The 20,942-nt window shown below is 37.0% G+C and overlaps 1 protein-coding gene across 3 annotated transcripts in view; it reads right to left on the bottom strand.

The window, feature by feature from the left end:
* The window catches only part of BPTF (bromodomain PHD finger transcription factor), a 125,261-nt gene that overhangs the window by 21,413 nt on the left and 82,906 nt on the right, over positions 1–20,942 (bottom strand). For 2 of the 3 annotated variants that reach the window (XM_069482784.1, XM_069482783.1), the window contains 10 exons: positions 18,525–18,649; positions 17,848–17,976; positions 15,652–15,802; positions 15,276–15,318; positions 13,012–13,258; positions 12,125–12,276; positions 11,095–11,203; positions 4,382–4,599; positions 2,459–2,681; positions 566–1,482 (listed from right to left, as the gene is read on the bottom strand). In XM_069482784.1, the coding sequence (XP_069338885.1) occupies positions 566–1,482; positions 2,459–2,681; positions 4,382–4,599; positions 11,095–11,203; positions 12,125–12,276; positions 13,012–13,258; positions 15,276–15,318; positions 15,652–15,802; positions 17,848–17,976; positions 18,525–18,649 (2,314 nt within the window). The remainder of the gene's footprint in view (positions 1–565; positions 1,483–2,458; positions 2,682–4,381; positions 4,600–11,094; positions 11,204–12,124; positions 12,277–13,011; positions 13,259–15,275; positions 15,319–15,651; positions 15,803–17,847; positions 17,977–18,524; positions 18,650–20,942) is intronic. The other variant, XM_069482786.1, reaches the window with a different exon arrangement.

Here is a 20,942-nt window from a genome sequence, read left to right on the forward strand (position 1 = left end):
ACGGGGAATTATACATGTGACTTGATTTTAGTAGAACAATTCTAACTCATCTAAATTACCTTACTTCACTAAAATGCCAATGCAAGATGTCACTGCATGATGCCACGTTTTATTTAGGCTATGGAATATGTATTGAAAACTTTTTTACAAAGGTATGACTAGAAATGCAAATGAATCTAATCTGTCTATAATTTGCATAAGTCTACATGCAAACTAAGGAATGACAACTTCAAACAAATTGCTATGATGCCTGAAGTGGCTTTAAAACTTAGTTAAACCTTCAAGTTCTACATTAATGATACTTAAAACTCGTAACTCCATGCTTCCCATCTTAGTCCTCCCAAAATATAGGTAGTTTCTAATAAGCACTGACTATATATGTATGTCCAATGAAGTTCCAAACCATAGTAGTCATTCAATATTTTTTGGTCAATCCAGAGCTTCTTCTAAATTTAAACATTAAATGACTTTGTCTCAGGAAACCTAACACAACGAAACACTAAGTCTAATGCACAGCACAATAATTCAAGCTACTGAACATGCTGCTTTTACTTAATAACTTTACCTGTTTCTGAATGATTTCACTTTGATTAGAAGCTTGGAGGGTGTGTTCACGCTTAATTTCTATCTGTTGCTGTTTCTTCTTTTGCTGCTGATCCCTGAGTTGCTGAACCCTTTGCAACTGCTCTTGCACACTGGCTGCCTGCACTGTAACCACATTCTGAATCTGGTGAGTCTGCACAGCACTGCTTTGCTGAATTTGAATAGGTAACTGGAGTTTGATTTGCTGGGGCACACCACCTTGCTGAGCCTGTATCTGAGCCACAACCTGTGACTGGATCTGAGAGAGAACCTGGACTTGTTGTTGCAGCTGAGGCACAGCAATGACTTGGGGCTGTGGCTGCTGTATTTGTAGCTGAGGACAGGATGGGGATGAAACAGTAACTTGATTTAACGTTTGTCCTGATGAAAGAGTTTGAGTTGAAGACTGTACCTGGGGTTGTGATTGTGGCTGGCCTTGGGAAGGTATCTGAAGAGATGTATGTGGCTGAATTGGAATCGGTTGTGAGGTTGTAGTCTGAACCTGGGATTGCTGTCCAGGAGACACTTGGGATGGAGTTGATGGACGTATTCGAGTCTGTGGTGGACTTTGGACACGAACAGGAGACTGGCCCTGGACATTACTTTGAGGCTGGCACTGTGCTGCAACTTGGGGTTTGGATGACTGTGCTTGGGTGGGTTGTGCTTCAGAAGGGACGTGGGATGAAACAGTTGTTTGGGTCTGAACTTCAGGCTGAGTCTGAACTTCAGGCTGAGCTGGGGACTGGGGCTGGGTTTGGGGCTGGGGCTGAGCTGGAGGCTGACTGGTCTGTGGCTGGGCTTCTGGAGGACTCGCACTTGATGACTGAGCTGCTGGCAGCGCTTTGGCTTGTTGCACCTGTGTCACGGGTGATAATTTACTCTGTTTTTGTTCACCCGTACCTATGAAAGGGAAAGACAAACCATTTCTATTACTCCAGAACATAAGACTGTGGTTAAAGAAGAATGTGAAGGGGTTTTCTACAGTTCAGAATTCTTTATTTCAGTATAGAAGATTTATGCCTTAAAAATGCTCCATTTAGACATGCTTGGGGTAGGACTCTCCTAAATTGGGGAGCCTGGGCCCTCCTTCTTGGCTGTCCTCCGTACAGTCTGCTATCTCTCCAGAGGGCCATCTTCCAAAACAAACAAGGTGCAGCCTCTGGAAACCAGGCAGGTCTTTTGGTCCAGACTAATTAGCAAGCCTCACTTTTCTCCTAGGGCGTGGTGGCAGTTAGTGACTCCTTATAGTAGGAGGCTAACAAAGGGGTTCTCGACCCACAGCTCTCAATCGTAGGTCATGAGCTGGATATATCTGCCCTCCCTGAGATCACCTCCATGACTCAATTAGCACCTACAAAGCTTGGCAAGGAGTAAGCGTGAGCATTATTACCATGATATCCATTGTTTTTGCCCCCTTTCTATATCTTTTTTTAATGAGGGTGGGTAGCGAGGTGGTGATAACAGAGAGTCTGTACAAATAAGGCATGAAAGCATCAAGACGTTGTGATACTATGTCAACTGTTAAGTTCACTGTCACTGGCTTGAGGTATATCTTCCCAATGATAGTATTTGTTCTTTTTCTTTTCTTTTCTTTTGAGATAGGGTCTTGCTCTGTCACCCAGGCTAGAGTGCAGTGGCATTGCCATAGCTCACTGCAACCTCAAACTCCTGGACTCAAGTGATCCTCCTGCCTCCATCTCCCAAGTAGCTGGGACTATAGGTGTCAGCCAACATGCCTGGCTAATTTTTCTATTTTTTTGTAGAGATGGGGTCTCGCAGTGGCTCAGGCTGGAAGTATCGATTCTTTTAACCCTTCTGTTAGCCCAACAGTGTATGGTAATAACACCGAGCATTTCTGATAAACCCAAAGCTCTACCTGCTGCTGTAGTGGAAACAGTGGTGGTGGTGGTGCTGGCTGTTGCGGCTGTTGTTGCCAATGGAGTAAAGAGGAATCGCTGAACAGTACCATTTGGCATTGCAGCTTGCATCAGCTGCTGTCCTGGGCCTGGGAGTATAGTCACCCCTTGAGGTATCAACTGCAACTGTCCAGTAGTTTGACCTTGTCCTTGAATTACTACTGTCAAACCTTGATTGCCACCCTGTGGAAAAAACACACAACATGTAAACAGTCACATGATGTAAAACATCAATCTGTATGTATAGCATTTTCATTTTTTATAGAGACAGGGTTTTGCTATGTTGCTCAAGGTGGGGTGCAGGGGCTATTCACAGGCGTGATCATAGTGCCCAGCAGCTTCAAACGCTGGCTTCAAGCAATCCTCTTGCTTCAGCCTGCAAAGTAACTGGGACCATAGGTGTGTGCTACCACACCCAGTTTGTATAGTGTTTTTATTAAATCATTTTTATGCTATAAAGATCCTTTAATATAATGAAAATGTATATTTGAATATCTATGAAATGGCACCTACGGGAATATAGATAAGGTAAAATAAGAATATTTATGTTGCTTAGTGGAAAAAACACAAACAATCCAGAGTTCTAGTTCAAGCTCTCCCAATGGACAGCCAGGTATCTATCTACAAGCAACATCATTCCTCCAGTTTCTTAATCTATAAAACAAGGGCACTGAAGTGAATGACCAAGGTCTCCAAAAAATTGATTTTAAACCATCTTATAATCATATTTTATAAACTTTGAAGCACCTTTATTTATACTGCTTCATTTGATTCTCACAATGGACTTGTGCCTTCATGGAATAGGCAGAGAAAATATTATTATAATCTTATTCCCAATTAAGAAACTCAGGTTAGAGAGTCAAGTCTCTTGCCCAAGTTAAAGATGAGATACAAGGAGGAACTCAGGTATCCTGAATTTTGTTTCTTTTCAGTATGTACTAAATTACCTATGGTGTTTGTGTGTGCTAAAGTTGAATTTATATACAAAGTGAGGCAGTGGTCCAATTTCAGTTTCCCCACATATATTCAGTTGTCCCAGCACCATTTACGAAAAATAAAAAGTCTGTCTTTTCCTCAGTCATCTGGAGTGCCACCTTTGTCTTATAACAAGTGTCCACACATGTGGGGGTCATGTTCTACACTCTCTTCTGTTGGTCTATCTGCCTATTTTTGTATCTGTACTTCACTGTATTAATTACTGAAGTATTATAATAAGTTTTGCTACTAGTTTTCATACAGGGAAAATCCGCCTGTTCTTTAAAAATATCATAGATATTCTTGATCCTTGCTCTTCCACATAAATTGTAAAAATCAGGTTGTGAAGTTCCACCAAAAAAAAAATCTCTTGGAATTTTGAAGGGAACCGCATTCAATGTATTGCTCAATACTGGAAGACTTGATAACAGTATTTATTCTTGCAAGCAATAGCTTAATGTACTTAAATTTTATTTTTCCATGGAAATTGGCCAATTTATAAAATTTTGGTGGTTAAAAGGGTTATCCTTCTCATTGGTATAACTAAGAACTCTAGATAGTTGGGGCTTATTATATCCTGCCTATAAGAAGTATCTTTGTTTGAGTCTAGGAAGCAGTCATTTCTTAAAATCAGTACATTTTTAAACTTATCAAAATAATTATGTTTTTAGACCGGGCATAGTGGCTCAACGCCTATAATCCTAGCACTCTAGGAGGCAGAGGTGGGAGGATCGCTTGAAGTCAGGAGTTCAAGACCAGCCTCAGCAAGAGTGAAAGCCCATCGCTATTTAATTAAAACAAAAAGTATGTTTTTAAACTTATAGCAAGAATAAGATAAGTAAGACTGCCTCTAAAGTTACATTAAAGTACATTAAATAAATACATTAAAATAAAGTAACATTACTTACGTGGCCTTGTGTTAACTGAGTGAGCTGAGCCATGGTAAGCTTCACCTGTCCTTGCTGGGGGCGAGGTGACTGTGAGGTTGACGACTGTAGATTTGCAGTAGATGTTGCTGAAGTTATGCTTTTCTGCCCGGGTGTTGAGGAAACTGTGTTAGGGGCAGAGATTGCAGTGGAAACAGGCTGCCCTCTGATGATCTGAGTCACCACTTGCTGCGGAGTACCTACACAAGAACCAAAACATCATGAAATCCCACACGCCCTTAGCATTATTTTGAACTGAAATAATTCAACACTTCAGATGAATGTATTCTTTTCAATTTTTAAAAAGACACTGGGATGCCAACAGCTCAAGGATACATCCAGACAGACATATGCTCACACCCAAAAGACCCGCCTGGTTGGTAGTGAGACTGTTTTCATCCAGCTCACTGAAAACCATTATTCAGCCCCTGCTTTCTGTAGTCAAATGAAAAAACAATTAATATTCTTCCTATAAATGTAAAGCCAAAATGACAATCAGAAAGACAAAAGAGAGTATGCAAAATATGCCATTTATAATGCTGCCTTTTGTTAGAAATATTAAAAATAAGATAATTTAATATTTAATTCATATGAATTTTAAACAAAATAAAGAATCTGGAGTATCTGGGCCAAGTGCATTTATAAATAAGCTTCTGTTACAGTTATTTTGACAGTTTGGGAGAACTATGAGAGCAAAGACCACTATATCCTCAAATTGTAGGGCAAAGTGCTCAAAGAATGCTTTCATAGTTATTGTTCAATAAATGTTTACTGAATAAATGAAGTTTAACCAGAATGGCTTTATAGTCTTCCAGAAACTTCTGTTCCTAGTTTAACTTCCTAAAACTAGAAAAAAAGGCAAGTAGAATTTTCCTCCCTATGGAATAGTTGCTAAGAGTAATTATTTGGTAGCTATTTTGACATTTACAGATTCATTACTAATTAGTCAATAACCCCTGGGTGCTCATGCCTGTAATCTTGGCACTCTGGGAGGCTGAGGCAGAAGGATCACTTGAGACCAGGAGTGAGACCAGCCTAAGCAACAAAGTGAGACCCCTTTTCTCCACAAAAAATTTAAACATTAGCTGGGTGTGGTGATGCGCGCCTGTAGTCCCAGTTACTTAGAAGGCTGAGGCAGGAGGATCACCTGAGCCCAGGAGTTTTGAGGTAGCAGTGAGCTATGAAGATGCCACCTCACTCCAGCCTGGGTAACACAGTGAGACAATATCTCAAAAAAAAAAAAAAAGAGTAACATCAAATTCCTCAAGTTTTTATATTTACTTCCTGCCTCTTTTCCTTCTGTGCATACATATACATTACATATACATTTCTCTGTTTCTCTTAATGGCTGGATGATGTTTCCTATACATTGCACATGTATAAATTGAACCTATTTTGATGTTCAGAAATGTGTTAAAATAATGTCATGGTGAAATCCTTGCTTATACATCTTTGTGTGCTTCTGATGATTTTTTGAAAATAAACTCCCCAAAATATTAATGGGTTCATAGCAGGCCCATAGTATCTAACTAGGAAGGTCTTACCAAGGCACACTCCCACCACCTCTGCATGCCCATCTCATTGAACCCTGCCAACCTAGGTATCACCACTAAAATAAAATATTCCAGCAATTGGAATAACATCGTGGTATCACAGTGCCTGAATTTCTTTAATTAGTACAGAAGTTGGCATTTAAAACCGTTTCAAGTTATTGTGCTTCATTTGTGAACACTCTCTCCCCACACTGCCCATTTCTCTACTTTTTCTCCTTATTTAATATGTATTTTTAACACACTGACTGCCATACTAGAAAAAAAAACTTTTTTCCTTTGGGCCACAGTGTTTTATTGTGAAAACAGAATTAAAACTTCAAACATAAAATGATCCTTTCTAATTTAATGAAAAGTTTGTTTTTTTATTATTTTCTCTGTGTGAGTTACATGCAACTTCAAAAATAGTTCTCGTGGCTCCCAAGGTAAAGAGACACGTGAGTTACATATGCTTCACGAGGCCTCTAGCTCAAAACTAGCGTGAGTTAAATACAACTCACATGGCAGTTAATGTGTTAAATAATGTATTTTTCCCGTCAGCTTTTTAGTTTTATTTATTTCTAAACCTATAAATATTTTTTAATGTGGTCAAATAGACCAGTCTTTTTTTTTTTGGCTTTAATTATTGCTTATAAAGTTCTCTTGTATTCTCTCATTAGATATATCCCCCTAAGTATGTTCTTAGTCATGGTATATGTCGTAAGTCAGAAGTCTCGGCAGGGCATGGTGGCTCACACCTGTAATCCTAGCACTCTGGGAGGCCGAGGCGGGTAGATAGCTCAAGGTCAGGAGTTCGAGACCAGCCCGAGCAAGAGCGAGACCCCTGTCTCTACTAAAAATAGAAAGAAATTATCTGGCCAACTAAAAATATATACAGAAAAAATTAGCTGGGCATGGTGGCACATGCCTGTAGTCCCAGCTACTTGGGAGGCTGAGGCAGGAGGAGCGCTTCAGCCCAGGAGTTTGACGTTGCTGTGAGCTAGACTGACGCCACGGCACTCACTCTAGCCCGGGCAATAGAGTGAGACTCTGTCTCAAAAAAAAAAAAAAAAAAATGTTTATTTGGTACCCCCTAGCTGCCCGCAAACTATAAACCAATTATTCTAGTATCATTGACTGATTCAAAATGACACCTTGTCATATAGCTAGTTCTCATATATGCCTCTTTAACTGCATCTGTGTTTCTTCCTTTGGTAACATGCTCTTAATTTGGGTGGCTTTATAATATGCTTTAACATATTATAACTGGAAGTGCCAGTTTTCCATTATTACTCCTCCTTCGAAACTTTTCTTGGTTACTCTCATCCATTTATTCAAGATTAACTGATAGACAATACAGTATAGTGTGGTCAAGTGCTGTAATTTGAGAATTCCCATACGCAACACTATATCCTTGTACTGCAGTTTGAGAAATACATAAAAGTTATCACTTAAAGGTGATCACTTGGTACTGATATACGGCCATAATAAACACAGATAAAAGGACTGGTACTGACAGATTTTATGATGGTCATCAGATGAGACCCAATATGTACATGCTAATTTTTTAGATCAAAATGCAAATTAAAAAATTTAATAATTTCCAACTATATCCCAGGGGTCTGTGGCTTCCATCTTAAGAAAGGCTAGTGTGGTGGTAGGAAGAAGGTTTAGTTCCAGTCTGATGGGTGCACACATGGAAACACACCCCCACCCGCACCCACCCAGCCTTTGCCTCTCTGATCATAACTCCTCTGACTCTCACCTTCCTCTTCTTCCCTGGGTCACCCTTGACCCACTGGCTACCTCGCTTTTCCTTTAACGTACCAGGCCCACTCCCACCTCAGGGCCTTTGTATTTGCTGCTCCTTCTGCATGAAAACCCTTTCCCCAGGTATCTGCACAGCTCTCTTATTTCCTTCAGGTCTTCTAAGGGAGTCCTGTGACCATCCTTTCTAAAATTTCAACCCTCCCTGCAAATCATTCTCAAACTCCAATTCTTCAACATTTTTATCCCCACCTCTGTTTTTCTAAGTAGTTATCACTATTTAACATGATACATATGTAAAATTCATATACTATTATATGTAATAATAAATTTAAAAATATATATAATTAACTCATCTGGTTATTGTCTACCTTTCCCACTAGACTATAAGACTCATGAAGGTAGTTATTTTGTCTGATTAGTTCACAACTATAGTCATCTCAGCCTGGAACAGTGTCTGGTACGTATAACTAGTACTGAGTACTTGGGAATCAGACAAATCTTATTTAAGTCCCAGAATAACAGCTTGAGAAATTCCTCAACATTCTGAGTTTCAATTAGCAAAAAAACAAAAACAAAAAAATCTTCATCTGTAAAATAAGGATAATGTAAGTATCTACTTTATATGAAGATTATGTGAAAGCAACCTACAAAGTGCATATACCCTGGCACAAATGATCAATACATTACAGCTGTTATTTTATCATTGTTACTAAGAATCAATTATTTGAAGGCAGACTTTGGCTAAATTACATTAAATAAGCACTGCATAGCCAGGTGGCAGGGTTGGGCAGTTCATTTCACAAACCCCATTCTCAATGGGTATTTAAGACTTCAGGGGAGGCCGGGCGCGGTGGCTCACGCCTGTAATCCTAGCACTCTGGGAGGCCGAGGCGGGTGGATCGCTCAAGGTCAGGAGTTCGAGACCAGCCTGAGCAAGAGCGAGACCCCGTCTCTACTAAAAATAGAAAGAAATTATATGGACAACTAAATATATATATATATAGAAAAAAATTAGCCGGGCATAGTGGCGCATGCCTGTAGTCCCAGCTACTTGGGAGGCTGAGGCAGGAGGATCGCTTGAGCCCAGGAGTTTGAGGTTGCTGTGAGCTAGGCTGACGCCACGGCACTCACTCTAGCCCGGGCAACAGAGTGAGACTCTGTCTCAAAAAAAAAAAAAAAAAAGACTTCAGGGGAAAAAAAGTGGCAAAACCCTACTGGTGGGAGAGGTTTGGAAGCTGTAGATTCACGTGTGGATATCAGACAAACATAAAATTATAGCTACGTAAGGCACTACTCAACAAGGTCTCCATATAACTATAGTACTACCAATATTTATAGTTTATCTGGCAATTTATCAAATTTTTCAGTTTTCTAGGTATACTACCTTTTATCACCTATAAATTTTCTCCTTTACATTTATCTTTCCTTTCATTAAGCTGCCTGACAGCTAAGTTTTAAACAGGAATAGACATTGAATTTTATCAACTATCTCTGCAGCATTAACTGAAATAATCTTCCTTTCTTTTCTGGGTTAAATGCTGCTTAGGCACAGAAGATTGCCTTTTAAAAAAAAAAAAAAGCTTTGTTATGTTTCGTATTAGAATTGTGCTAAATTTATAAAATGAATGGTTAAGGTTTTATCTATCCTTCCCCCATGCCCTAGAACTAGGTTTTACAATAAGGAAATTATTTGTTTCCTATTTCAAAGAAATTTTTACCCATGAATTCATGAAGTCTGGAATTCCTTTTTTAGGTAACATTATGACAACTTTCCAAATTTCTTCCTTTGATATGAGTCATTCAGACTTTCAGTTTATAAACATGGTATTTAATTATGCCTCGCTAGCCCTAAGTATGGATAGTGAGAATTCTGAAAGTCTCACTACAAGGACACCTACACAAAATTATCTTTTGATTTTAAAAAGCTCATTCTATTTTTATTGCACTTTCTTGTTGCCTAATTCTATGAACTGGTATTTTCCACCCTTTTCTCCAGATTAGACTTGCAAAAGAATAGTTTGTTTTAACATTTTTTGCCTTTTCTGTTTTCTAATAATTATTACTTGTGCTTTTATTTCCTCCTCCTTAAGACTTGTTTTTTATATATTTTTCTAATTTGTGATTAAGATTTAATACTATGGATTTTTTAGTCTGTTTTATTCACTAATGCATTTCAATTGTCGGAGTAGGTGCTCAAATATCTATTGAATGAATTTAATCTGCCTCTGAGTTCAGCTTTGCTATCGTGGCTTAATATTGCTATTTGATAATTTGTGATTACATATTTGATGTTTCTTCAACCTAAAAGTTATCCCCCAAAAAGTTACTTAGAACATATATTTTTAAAAACTCCCAAGCAAGTAAACGTTATCAGTGTAATATCTTAATATAAATTCCTAGCTTTATTTTAAAGAATGTGGCCTATATACATTCTACTTCTTGGAATTTACCAAGGGTTTATCTATGTCTCAAGGATCATTTTTCCACCAAATAGTCCATAACTATTTAAAATGAATGTGTATTTCTGAAAGTACAAAAGTTGATACACAGTTTAATTATAGTCTACTATGCTGTTAATTCCTCCTTGATTTCAAATAGTTTTGCTTCAGATACTTTAATGACATGTTATTTAATTTATAAAGATCCAAGATTACATTTTCATTCAATCTTTAGCTTTAAACCAATATAAAATGAAACTCTTCGTTATAATTATTTTCTGCTTTTTAAAAATATCAAATTCGTTCTCAACACAGTATTCCTGGCAAAAAATATTAACAAATAAATAAAATATTGAATTGTACTCTGTTCAATATTAGCAGGGCTATCCTTGTTCTTTCTTCTTTTGCCTTTATTTCATGTGTCTTTGCTCATCTTTTAATTTTTTTACCTTTTGTAGCTTTTGTGGTAATTGGATTTTAGGTATGTTTCTCATACATGTATAGGGTTTTTTTTTTTCCCCTCAATCTTCACAGTCTTCAACTTTAAACATAGTAATTTTAACCTATTCATATTAATTATGACATGAGATCTGGCCTTACCTTTGTAAAAATTATGTTTCTTTGCTGTTTCCTTGACTTTCTCTATGACTTTGCCATATAGACTGTTTTCTTTGCTCACTTTCTTTACTTTAATTATTTGAATCTATATATTCCGTTTATTTGCTGCTGCTTTTATAGTTTTAGTAAGCATGCTTGAACCTATTTTTCTATTATTGGCAATGCCAAAAATGAAGTAATATGTTTGGATGCATCTCACAATGGATTAGAAGTTTAGTATAGTTTCAAGTATTAATTCAAATTGGTATTTTATAGTATGTAGAGTGCCAAATACAGAGTATTATGGATGTCCTAGACTGGTTGTTTAGATGTAAAATGATAATGCTGGATGGATGAATACCTGGCTGTACCATCACAGGTGTTCGAATAATTGCTTTTCCTAGCGTTGACTGTTGGAGTGGTGTTCTAATCACTGTCATACCAGGGCGGATCGGAGACCCTGTGATTACCTATAAATGACATAAAGGACAATGAATTAAAATGTTTTTAAAAGATTAAAGCATGATGGACTTAAAACACAAGATCTTTAAACATTCTATATTGACAGAAATGCCTACAGAAATGACAGAGGCTCTTGGATATTACATTTTAAATCATATTAAGCATCAGAATAAAGATGGAATTTTAAGAAGAGAAAATTTAAGTCAAATGCTATCATATAAAATTCCTTGCCATCGATACCAAGAACAGCCTACAGACTAAAAGGAACGAACAAGATCCAGCAAGGCTCTGCTCTTTAACTAGTTGTCACAGAAAAGTGTTCAGTCCTACCTTCCCTAAGCTCCAATTTATTCCTATAACCCAGAGTAAATGAGAAACCAAATGTTCTGTCATAGTTTTAAGAGGGAGACTAGAGAGCATGTTATTTTCAGTTTTACAGTTAGGTTCAGAACATTTTCACGTTTGCAAACTTTAAACCTTTTTTCCATAATATAAGTACCAAAGAAATGATGTATTTAATATGGGCACATATCAGCTAATAATAAACCATTAAATAGTTATAGTGCCATAGATTATATTTTTCATTCTATTTCTTAACTAGGCTGCACAGCAAGCTTGAGTGGTCCAGTGCTGCCCATTCTTTCCTGTAAAGGAATTTTCTTCATAAAAATCCTAGAAGCCATTATTACTTATAAACTTACAAATGTGCTATTAACTAAATGTTAAAAATTAATATTTCATGTATCATTTTTACTTAGATAAGAAATAGATTTATAGAACCAATAGATTTATTCCAAATTAGTACTTTGTCACAGATTAAGCAAAAGGCAAGCAAAATTAGCTGGATTAATCTTGGAAGCGGCCATTCTAAAAACTTCAACCTGATGTGCTCAACACTTCAAAACAAATAAGTCTGTAAGAAATCTTACTTGTGAAGTGCTTGTGGTTCCTCCAGAGCCTGAGGTATTGGGCCTAATTGTGACTGTTGCCGTCCTGGGCTGGAATGAAGTAAAAGTTTGCTGACTTGTACCTGTACTTGATGGAATGATACCCAGGACTTTCTGCTGTACTTGAACAACACCTTAAAAAAAGATGAAGAAATGATTAACAACTGTCCCTTTAATGAAAAGCATTAACTGTTGCTTGGTTTCTGAGGAGAAACTACGTGTGGCAGGGTTTTATAGTGGGCTACATAGAATGTGAGATCCGAGGACTGAAACCAGTGAAAAGGAAATGAAAAATAATGGCAACGGCATGATCTGGCAAATGTGAATTAAAACTCTTCACATTTCCCTTACCTCCTTGTGTTGCTGGCACATTTACAGCGACAATCTTGCTGTTTGCAGGAAGTGGCAGTTTGGTAATTACTTTTCCTGCCATAGTGACTGGATTGCCTGTAATTTGGAACGTCTGACCTGTGCTGGCAATGGTTGTAGCAGATGTGGCAGCTGTGCTGGTGGCTAATAGGGTATAAGACATTTAATAAGCTTTACATTTAAAATAACCAGCAACGTAGTGACTTCTAGGAAGGGCACCAATGCATGAAATGTGGCTCATTTTGTATTTTTAATAAAAAACATTCCTCTCCACTCAAAGTGAACTATGTAAATGTTGAAAGTGAAATAATGTAAGAGAGGAATTTGCTAATGTAATATTATGAACATTATCTGTAACAAACCAATTGTTACAGCTTGTTTGCTCAATCAGCTGTAAAGAAAAACAATTTTCTAAAGAGATGTTTCATTTCAGTAGGTAAAGGACTGAAAATTCTTTTTCCTGAAGGAAAATGATCTTCTATTTAATCACAGTTGTATACCTGAATTTGACTGGCCTTGCTTAACCCATGTAGCAAAGGTTTGATGGAAGTTCTTGTTTTGCTGGAATGTTACTGTAGCTGGAGATCCAACTTTAGTAGTTAGTACCATTTTGGTTCCAGTTGTAACTGAGCCACTTATGGGGGCCACCATAACTTTCTGTGCTGGAGAAATGGTACTGGTTGTACTATTTGTTGGGGAAGTAGTGGAAGTTGCAATCACTGTAGGCTTCTGCTGCTCCAATCGTTTCTAAAAAAGTCACCGAGACAAAACATGAGCCAAAATAGTTCCAGATAATAACGATACCATTCTGTAAGAAGTCCAGACACAATTTCTCTCACCCTAAGAAACCACACTAAGATATTTACTTCTGAAAAGAAAATATGCCCATATAAATTTACCCCTGAATTTAATTTCTTGATGAAGGCAATGTTTTCAAGTGTCCATTAAAATACTAAGTTGTTCATAACAGAAAAATAAAAGTAATCAAGTTTTTCTGGCCTGTGCAAATATCCAAGCTTTCAGACTGAAAATAAATAGATGTACGTAATCTTACTGGAGACAGGAATACCATGCTGCTCAGTGGTGAGATTCAAGGCAGAGACCAAATGAAGGGAGCTGTAAAAGGTTTCTATTTACTGTAATGTTAACTTATCCAATCAAAAAGAGCATGTCAATGGTAAATATCACTATTCAAGTTGGCAAACCGATAATCAAGCAAGCTGAAAATTATAAAACAATTTTCTAGACTACTTATGTTATTCAAACATTTTTACAGAAAAACACTTTAGATTATTTTATACAGAGAGGTATAATATTGATCTTTAAACTATAGGGTTATTAAAGATAATCTGTATATCTTTTATTACAGATTGCTAAAATTTTCTAACAGCTTATCAACAGTGGCCTGATGAATAACAGTATAAGCTTACACATGTAAAAACAACAGGTGAGATTTACTGCAAACATGGTGGCAGATGCTATAAGGTGAGGAAACTGAGGCTCAGAGAGCTTGTGTAATTGGCCCAAGGCCACAGACCTAGTTAATGGTGGAGCTGGGATGTTTACTAAGACCAAATTCCAATGTTGCACTGTCTCCTGTCATTGCAAACTGCTTACCTATGACATCACACCCATCATTTTTTTTAGGACTACTTTTGTATATACTTTATATACCTGAATATGATATGAAGTACTTTACACAATTTCTTATTCCCCAGAAGAAAAGAAATTTAGTTGTGAATACTTAGAGACATCATTGATTAAATCAGCTAAAAAGGAGGCAAAGAAACCCAACACATATTTAGCAGTTATTTACTGGGGGATAAGCCTTCAAAATTGAAGTGCTGGCTATCTTTGCAAATAAGCATTTTAAAGAACTTTTAAGAAGTAATACATTAGGTTACATTGTGGAGATGACAAAACACACTCATAAGTCACAAATATTAATAAAACAACTAGCCAATTGTTACATGAATAGGTATGTGTGCTTGGGGATAAATTTCCTGTGACAGCATCATACATAGAATCCAAAAGTGCTATTATGTCCAATTTTGACGTAAGTGAAGATAAGGACCTACAGTAAGCCAAAAGATACTTAAGAATTTGGGAAAATGTTTTATAAAATGTTAGAGAAAAAAGTAGTTTGAGACGAATAATTTGGTTTACATGTGATTTTTAAATAGTCTGTTTCACCTATGTACTCAATGTTTATATATTCAAGTTGGCTGAAAACTTTTATATGTTTTCAATAGAAATAAGGGGTAATCATCTCAAATTCCCAGGCACAAATGGTACATTATTTGCAGTATGAACATGCTAAGAAATCAGCAGTAGTTTTATGATCATCAATGACAACAAACTCCTACAGAGCTGTAGCACAATCTGCTTTTTCACAGACTACAGAGATTTTCCAGGAAAAAATTATTTCCAGAAATTACCTATGAAATTATAAAGATAATAAATAATAGAAATCTTATTTCAAATGTCCTCCAACTACATACACTGTTTACAAAACCATAGCTTGGTGTATCCACAGAACTATATTCAATTAATAAAAACCAGGTATATGTGAGACACATTTTAAAAAACCCACATGAATATATAATTGCTGTGCTCCTGGTGTGCAGGAATTGGGCTAACGATGTAAATTTGTTGTCAGGTAGGACCAGTACCAACTCCCCACCTGCTGGACAGCCAATTGCTACTGTTTTAGGGGACTCCTCATTTGGGCCTTGAAGTCCTCCCCCTTCTTCTGTTCACTAACCTTAGCCTGTTGCTCAACTGCTTGTGCCTTTTCTTTCTCCACTCTGCAGGAAAAAAAGGAGGAACTCATCAGAAACTACCCTGTTAAGCATCCGGCATCTAATATAAGTGAAATTTGGCTGACTTTTACATCATACAAAGGTATGAAATTATTTCAATTTAAAAATATTTAAGATAATTAGAAATTGACAAATGGATAGTAACACATTAAAAATCAGAAACAGGACCTTAATAAACTATATAAAACGAGCAGTCAAAATCAAAAGGTGGAGTAAAATGAAGTAGGATGCACTGAATAAACCATTAAAGTGATAACTCTTTAGTTCTAAAGTGATAAAATCTTCAAGTATCTGACCAGGTGTTAACCATTTCCTTACCTCTCAGCAAACGCCCTGATCTCCCATAATTCCAACTCTTCTTCTGCTACCCAGGTTTCGATAATAACAGGGCCAGTTTGCTTGGGCGTTTCTGGTCTCTTTGGCCGCAATGCACTTGATCGAAGGCCTTTCCTCTGAGGTGTAGGTGTTTCTTTGGAAAAGAAATCAGAGTATTTTAAAAGCAATATTGCTTAAAAAAATTAGAGTATTTCTGGCATCTTCAATCATAAAAAACAGTGGTTGGCAAACTTTTTCTTCTTTTAAAGGGCCAGACAGTATAAAGACTGGGCAGGCCAGATGGTCTCTGTTACAACTACTCAACTCTGCCTTTGTATCATGAAAAGGAGCCAAAGATAATACTTACATGAGTAAATGTGGTTCTGTTCCCATAAAATTTTACTTATAATAAAAAAGCAGGCAGTGGGCCAAGGCTCATGGGCCATGGTTTGCTGACCTCTGATATAAGAGGCATATGAGTCTTTATACAACCTGTTCCCTCTGCCTGGAACACTATTTCTAGCCCCACAGCCCCTCATTTGACTCTTCAGACCCCAACTCAGATACAACATCCTTCAAAGGCCTAGAATGCTCCTCTCACAGTTGGGTTGGGTGTCCTTGCCACATACAATTATGGCAATATGTACTTCCCCATCACAGTTGGACAAGGGGGATTTGAGAGTTGCTAATATAAAGGGAGATCTGAAACTAACAGAATAGATAAAACCTCCTAATGATAAGATTAAAAAAAAAAATCAGGGAGGGATAAGCATTGAACTTCAGGGTACAGAGAAGCAGTACAATCTTAGGGAAGCAGCAGAAGGAAACTGAAATAGCAGGACCTAGATGGTACAAAGTGATACAAGCCAAAGAAAAGCGATTCAAGGAGACTGCACTGATTTGCATCGAAGGCTGTGTGGTCAAGGAGATTGAAGACCTGTCAGGATCGTCTTCTCCCATCTATACCTCTGCCTATCAACAGAGATGACTGTTTCTATTCCAGGACAACACTACTTTAATTAAGCTAAAATTTGACATCTACTAGGGCAGGTGTTGCCTTATTGGGTTCTTTTCAAAAAGGCCATTCTCAGCCATTTATTTTCTAATAAGAATGTCCAAGATAATTTAATCAAGTTTCAAACAATTAAATGCGTGTATTTGGGAGAACTAGCTTTTATAAAACAGTATGTTTCTATCTATTCTAGCTAAGGACATAATTTTGTTTTTACACATTTCTTTTTTTTTTCTTTCTTTTTTTATTAAGAGATGGGGTCTCGCTCTGTCACCTAGGCTGGAGTACAAAGGCATGATCACAGCTCGCTGCTCCTAGACTCAAGTGATCCTCCTGCCTCAGCCTCCCAAGTAGCTATACATTTCTTAGATTTTTTTCTAAGTATTTTTATTGTTTATACAAAATTACTAACTTTTATTTATATATTTTCAATTTGGACACCACAATGTACTCCTTTTAGCATTAATACTTTGGGTTCTCACAAATTTTCTAGGCAGACATCATAATTACCTGCAAAATAGTGTTAATCTTGCTTCTTTTCTGATATTTACCATTTATTACTCTTTCTTATCTTACTGGAACACATGAACACTTGATATTATAATACTATAAACTATTCTTTGCTTTCTTGAGAACATGGGCCAAATCTCATTCTTCCATATACTTGCTACTCAATACCTATTCTATATGTGGTCTATAAATGTTTCCTGAGTAACTCTTGATTATTATTATTTCTAACTGAGCACTGAAGTATTTCACAATAGCTTTAACTCTTGAGTCAACAAACTTTTATTGACCACTTACATGTCAGACTCTGCACTAGGTGCCAGGGCTACAACAAACCAGACAGACTAGGTGGCTGCCCTCTTGGAGCTGATGGTGTGGGTGCCAGTCAATGCCTCACATTTTAATTACAAGAGGTATTATCATGGTCCATGCTTGGCATAATACCTGGAGGCATCAACATGTGCCTAATAGAATCTTGTTATGTTTATCACTTAAATATCATTTTAAAAATACACCAGTTATAAATAAATAAATAAATAAAAAATAAATATAGCAGTTACGAAAAATGTTTTTCTTAAGTTGAACACAGTTATAGGAAACAATTACAATCAAATTTCAATTCATAAAAGATATGGCTGACAGGTCAACAATGGGAGAACAGAATTCTTTCCATTCCTTACCTTTTGGTGCTTCTGGAACTCCAATGGGGCAAATGATTTTCCTGATACAATACTCAGATCGAATGCCATAAGGACCAACATCTCGCCTCTTAATTATTTCAGTTGTTGTGATTTCAGTTTCAGATGTTTCTATGGTGATTTAATTCACAAAGTATTAATAACCACCTAAAATACTCAGAGACTAAAAAGGTACATCATCTGGTGTTTTAAAAAAGAGACACACGTGGAAAATACTTTTGGAAGCATTTGATTAATTAGTGACTACAGGATCACTGCTAGACTGCAACAATACTTCTTTCTCCCTGAAAATTTTTAAACGGAACAAAATGCTGCTGGGCATAGCTTAGCTCCTGGTACCAAAACTCAGTCAAAATAACAAAAAGCCTAAGACAGAAGCAACACACATAGGGTTCTAGAAGTCTTAGTTTATGACTTATACTCTACAATAAAAAACTATCTTTAAAAAAAAATGTAGACGGTTCATGAATAAGTGACTCACCTTATAATGTGAGCCCCCCCATGCCTCTCGGGTTTTATAGCATGTGTCGTACTTTAGCAAAGCTGTATTTTTAAAATACAAGCGTTTTATTTTAATAAATAACAAAGATGCTTAAAATTAAGTGAATGGTCAAGTGATTTTATCATTTAAACTTAAATTAGAAAGTAACCCCCATTACCTGTCCGTGTAGTCCCTGCTCCTGGAGGAGCCTTGGCTGCCATGTCATCCCATCTCAGACTTGCCCACAGTAACCGTAACATCAGGCTCACTCCAGCTAAGGACTTCACGGTCTGAAGTCTGTATCTGAAAGAAAAACCCAAGAAATCCATATATATATACTTATACATACACGCACACACACACTTTCTCTCTCTCTCTCTTTCTACGAAACTGAAGCATTGTGTTCCTTGTCCTCATTATGACTTCAGTATTTATAACATGGTTTTGTTCAGACTTTGGTATTATCTGTTTCTTTAAAAAAGAACTTTTTTGCTCATAGGCATAACATGCATCTAACACTTAAAAAGGGTCTATATTCACTTTAAATGCCATATAAATTCATAAAGTGAGTGTGTTCCACAGTAAGGTTGATAAGGCAATAATTTGTGAAAATTTTATAAATTTAGTCCAATTCTAAAATGTTATGAAAATTATGAAGAGCAAACACAGAGAAATAAATAATTGTTACTAAATGTGACAGAGGAGTTTTCAAAAAGGAAAAATCAGAACTGATTAATTTTTGCTAAAATGAAAAACCTGGACATGTTTAAATTTTCTCAAAAGGCAAAACAAAACCACCTTAAAAATCTGATACGATTTTTCCAAATGGACACAAAATTTTGTATCCAAATGGTGGCTCTTCAAACCATGAACTACTGGATGATGAATACTGCTAATATTAATAGAACTTTGACATTAGTATTGTTTTGGAATCCTACAACAAATAATAAAATATTAGAAAAAGGTAGTACTATATTTGTTACTAATCAGGAGACAAAAAAAAAATCTGTGTTTGTGGGTTTTTTTGTTTTGTTTTTCTAATGCCCATCCATGTTTGTGTTTTTTCTAAGCATCGTGTATAAAGTTATTGAACATTTTAGACATTCTTTTAAAAAATAATACTAAACAGACATTTCAAAATGAATTTATTTAACCACATGAACATCATGTCCTAAAATGGAATTCACTATAAAACATTTTAAAGCAGCCTTAGGCTGTCAACTCTCCATTAGGGTCTTTGTGTAATTAAAATACTTTGTTGACATTTTTATACTACTTAAATGAATACATTGTTGATTGCAGTGTAGATAAAGCCTATAAAATGAAAATAATTTCCTCCTCTAACAGATGTGGAAGGTAAATCTTAGACAAGTTTGTATTTGAAAGGTAATGCTTTCTATTATTAGTATTCCTTTGGAAAAATGGACAATGTGAGAAAGAGAAAGCTCTAGCCAAAAAGCTTTTTAACTTCCTATCTCCCCTTGTGACACCATGATTTTCCTCATTGTGTTATTACATTATAAATCACCTACCGGGAAAGAACTCCTAAATTAGAGGAGAAATGTTAACTAATGCAGGGATGCTCCAAGTGAGGAAAGCGTCTGCCGCTTTCAAACCACCCATAGAAATTCCTAGGGAACTTTAGTCTCATGAGAGAAGGCAAATGAACATTTATTTGGAAAGAAAAGTTCATCCTCATTCTCTCTCTTCTGCCCCCAATCACGCTCTATGGTCAAATAATAACTTTAAATCATCCCTATTTTAAAATTGAAATAACACCAGGGAAGGAACACACCTCATGCATTATATTGGCCTGCTCATTCAATCACTCATGCAAAAATGTTTGAGTGTTAGACTATGTTAAAAGAGCTGGGGACACAGAAGTGAACTAGATCTGTCTCTCTGTTCTCAAGGAGCTGTAAGAGAGAAAAGTGTAAGGGAGGGACATCAGATTAGGCTCAGGGACGGGGATCAGAGCTTTGCTGGAGTCTCAAAGGACAAATTGAGGGTGTGAGGAGGGCTGACTGAAGGTGAGGGGCACACATATGCTAAGGAGGGAAGTGTGCAAGAGCACACACTTGTTCCCAGAAACCATATCCAGTGTGTTATGGCCGGAGGGAAGGGGTGTGGCAGTACAGAAAGAGATGAAGCTGGCACGAGAGAGGAAGGCGTAAGCCAGAATGTGCTGCACTAAATTGAAGGATTAAAGAAGAGCATTAAAACCTATGTATATTAAGTCCTCTGAGATTTATTCAGTATTGGACGGGTTGTAAAGGCAAGTACTTCCCCTGGACGTGATCTACAGTGATAAATGCTTTCCCGTCCTTTCCCTCCCCCTCCCTGCAGTAGCTAGCAAGTCCCTTAGCTCAGTCAGAATGTCCGTCCCCCTATGGCAGCACTGCGGAGGACAACTGCTAGTCCATAAGTGATAATGAAGCACAGAATCACGGCCTGGGGAAAATGGGTACAAGGGAACAGACAGCGTGGAGGGACGAAGGTCCTAACGAGCCTATGAGACAAGTTTTCAATATTCTTCAGCCTTATCATTAGATTAATAAAGATCATACATGTGTCTTTGGCATTCTTAGCCCCTATT

The sequence above is a fragment of the Eulemur rufifrons genome, chromosome 9, assembly GCF_041146395.1.
Source record: "Eulemur rufifrons isolate Redbay chromosome 9, OSU_ERuf_1, whole genome shotgun sequence".
Taxonomy (NCBI): Eukaryota; Metazoa; Chordata; class Mammalia; order Primates; family Lemuridae; genus Eulemur; species Eulemur rufifrons.